At 40.5% G+C, this 3,015-nt stretch overlaps 1 protein-coding gene across 1 annotated transcript in view; it reads right to left on the bottom strand.

Annotated features, from left to right (window-relative positions):
• Positions 1 to 3,015, bottom strand: part of LOC108576744 (neuroligin-1-like) — a 171,931-nt gene that overhangs the window by 4,297 nt on the left and 164,619 nt on the right. Inside the window, exons 3-5 of the mRNA XM_017939797.1 lie at positions 1,649 to 1,982; positions 686 to 949; positions 65 to 227 (exon numbers count right to left, since the gene is read on the bottom strand). Coding sequence (XP_017795286.1) covers positions 65 to 227; positions 686 to 949; positions 1,649 to 1,982 — 761 coding nt within the window. The remainder of the gene's footprint in view (positions 1 to 64; positions 228 to 685; positions 950 to 1,648; positions 1,983 to 3,015) is intronic.

Below are 3,015 nucleotides of genomic sequence, written 5' to 3'. Positions count from 1 at the left end.
CATCGTTTTTCGAATCTGAAAGGACATGAAAGGTGGCAAACGAATTAAAATGACAGACTCTCACTTGGGTTTGTGCGTTCATGTCCTGTATGACGGAAGCTCGGGGAAGAGTGGCATGCTGTTGCTGATGTTGCTTTTGATAATGGTGTTGATGAGGCAACGTGTGAGTTCCCTGGCCCTGTTGGAGAAGCGTGTTGGGATCGTTCGAAGTGCCTTTCAAAACGTTCCTGGAACGATGACGAGCGATCGTTACGTGTCTCGTAACAATTTTATTACGAATTAATGCGTAATTGTTGCTCTCGGTTAAAATCGACATAATCGAGAATCATGCAATAGGCTTGTAATGTGGGAAAAGGTGGTCATCGATGTATGGTTATGCAGATGAACGTGAAACAATTTATTTACAAAGTAAAATAACGATGAAATAACTGACGATGGAGCTATAGTGAACGAGTAGGATTTTAGGAATACTTTAGGATTGTAGGAAAAAAAAGAAAAGGAAAGAAATTGAGGATTTCTGACCACCTTTTCATTGTCCTGTTCCACTGAATATTCGTTTATTTGGTATTGTACTACTTTACATTTGATTTTCCATAGAAATGTAATATTCGGAATAGTTCTGGGAATGTTATAACGATCAGAAGTGAATATTATCGATTTTACAAGGCTTTGAAAAGATTGCTACCTTCTGAGCATCTCGTTCTCGACGTCGACGATGACCTGCCCGCTCCCAGGGAAATGAGAGTGCGGAGGAGGCGGTTGTTTGAGCTCGGAGAAACCCCGTGGTCCGCACTGTTGATTCAACATTTGTTGCTGCTGAAGGCTCTTCACCTCGAGCCTCGTCTTGTCCCTCTGATAGTACACCCCGGCGAAGATCAGCACGTTCAGGATCAACAGGCTACAGCCGATCGCGATCGTCACGCTTAGAGCCGTCGAATACGCGGCGTATCTATATAGAAGATACAATTATTTATTTTACAATTGGAAGATCGATAGATCGGTACTAGCTTAATTATCAGACACCTTGTAGCTAGACAAAAATTCGTAAAATAGGGCATAAAAATTGCTCTTTCGTGTTCCAGTAAATTTAGCTGTGCCAGTGCTTTTTCTAGACGCTCGAAGGTATAAAAGGTGGTCTAAAATAAAAAATTAAAATATTTCTAATATTCCAAACATAAGACAGTAGATAGCTGTGAGAAAATTCTGAGACAAGGAATTAAAATCGTTCTCGTATTCCCATTATATACTTCTCCAACACACTTGAAGTTGTCAAAAATATTCCAAGAAGCAAGATTGAAACGTAAGAAAATCCTGACGAAAATTATGAAATTCTCTATCAAAACCTCCGAACAAATCTAATTTATCAAGAAAAGCTTCTAGGAAAAGAGGTTTTAATCTTTATAATATTCCCGTAAACCTGACAAGCATCGTTGGTAGATACAAAAACACTTCTCCAATTAATTCGTAACTTCAAAGGAAAGAAAAAAAAAATATTAAAAACAGATTAACCTTTTCTTGCACTTGGACAAATCCAGTTGGATAATTAGCAAATGTACAGACGTCATGTCAGTGTGCAAAGACTCGAAGCACCAGCCAAGTTCCTTTATTAATGCCTTCATTACGTCTACTGAGATTGCTTATTACGTACCCAGCTGCGTCCAGGCTGGCCAGGGTGTCGGTGCTTGCGTTATGGACGTTCTGCAGGTTCGTGCTTTGGATGTAGCTGACACAAGTGGCGGCGTTATAGTCGGTGGTAGTCGGTGGCTCGGTGGTGATATTCTTCCTTTTGAACTCCTCGCTGATCCTGTTCAACGGATCTGGACGCACCGATCCGTCGTACAAGCTGGGATCGGAATGGCCACGAAACAGATTGTGCCTTGAGTCCACGTCCTCCATTCCAGCACGATGAAGCTCAGGAACGAGACGAAGCCAGACGGACAGTTGATGGGCTCTGTAGTGATTCTTCACCTTTGGTCTCATGCCTGGAATTAAGAGAAAATCACGTTACTTCGATAAAATAAGAATTTTAATAGGTGAAGGAATTAAAATTGGGAAAGTGATGGAGGAGGAAAGGAGGAGATAAATGTTGGGAATCTTTTTAGAAATGATTAAAGGTAAAATTGGAGTAAAAGTGGTAAGGAGTTAGATTTTTGTAAGATTGATAAATTACACTTTCGTTAAGCTGCACTGTATAACAAAACAAATTGTTTTATTTATCTTATTGTACACGTGTTCGTGAGTTCATAGAAAGGTTAATTATTTTTATTGCTAAAAAATATGCGAGTTTATTTGTAGAACGCATATGTTAGTCTATCGTCCTTAAGGTATACACATTAGTTTGAATTGTGGATAAAATACATAAAACAGCCTGGAGAGTCGCAAGTTCTCGTCCAATGGCCCTTTAAACAGTTCTAAAAGGCGTTCCGTGTACAATGCCGTTAACGGTGCATCGGGACGCTTCATAAAGCGTGCTTTATTAAAAAAGTTCCAGCGAATCATCTCATTGAAATCTTGGTTGCGTTGCACAGTAGCTCGTACTTCCTACGTTAACTCAGCGAGCAATGAAGAATTTACGACCTTTTTCCGGTTACAGCCGAAAATTATTCGTTCGACTCTTCTTAAAGTGCCTCCCTCTCTCTCTCTCTCTCTCTCTCTCTTTCAGGAACGAAATGAAATACGCTTTTTCAACGGGAAATTTCAGTTCCGTGTGGCAGCGTGAATGCTGACAGAACCGCGGGAAAGTTTCGTGGAAAATTTCGTTCGAATAAAAGGACATTTGAACCGGGTGTGTCAGAGTTGAAGAGTCCGCCACTTTTTCTCTTCTTTCTTTTATTTCTTTTCCCTTCAGTTCCTTTTCTCGCTTCGTCAGTACAAATAAAGTGCACTTCATCGCTTAAAAACCTATTTCCCGGCTCGGGAACGAAGTAATTCCTTTATAGAAGTTCGAGCGGCACGGCGGGCCCAGAGATTGACCGGATTAACGAGAAAAGTTTAAAGATTTCGGGATTATGAAAG

The sequence above is a fragment of the Habropoda laboriosa genome, unplaced genomic scaffold (assembly GCF_001263275.1).
Source record: "Habropoda laboriosa isolate 0110345459 unplaced genomic scaffold, ASM126327v1 scaffold478, whole genome shotgun sequence".
NCBI classification, from domain to species: domain Eukaryota; kingdom Metazoa; phylum Arthropoda; class Insecta; order Hymenoptera; family Apidae; genus Habropoda; species Habropoda laboriosa.
This window is presented reverse-complemented; position numbering and strand designations above follow the sequence as displayed.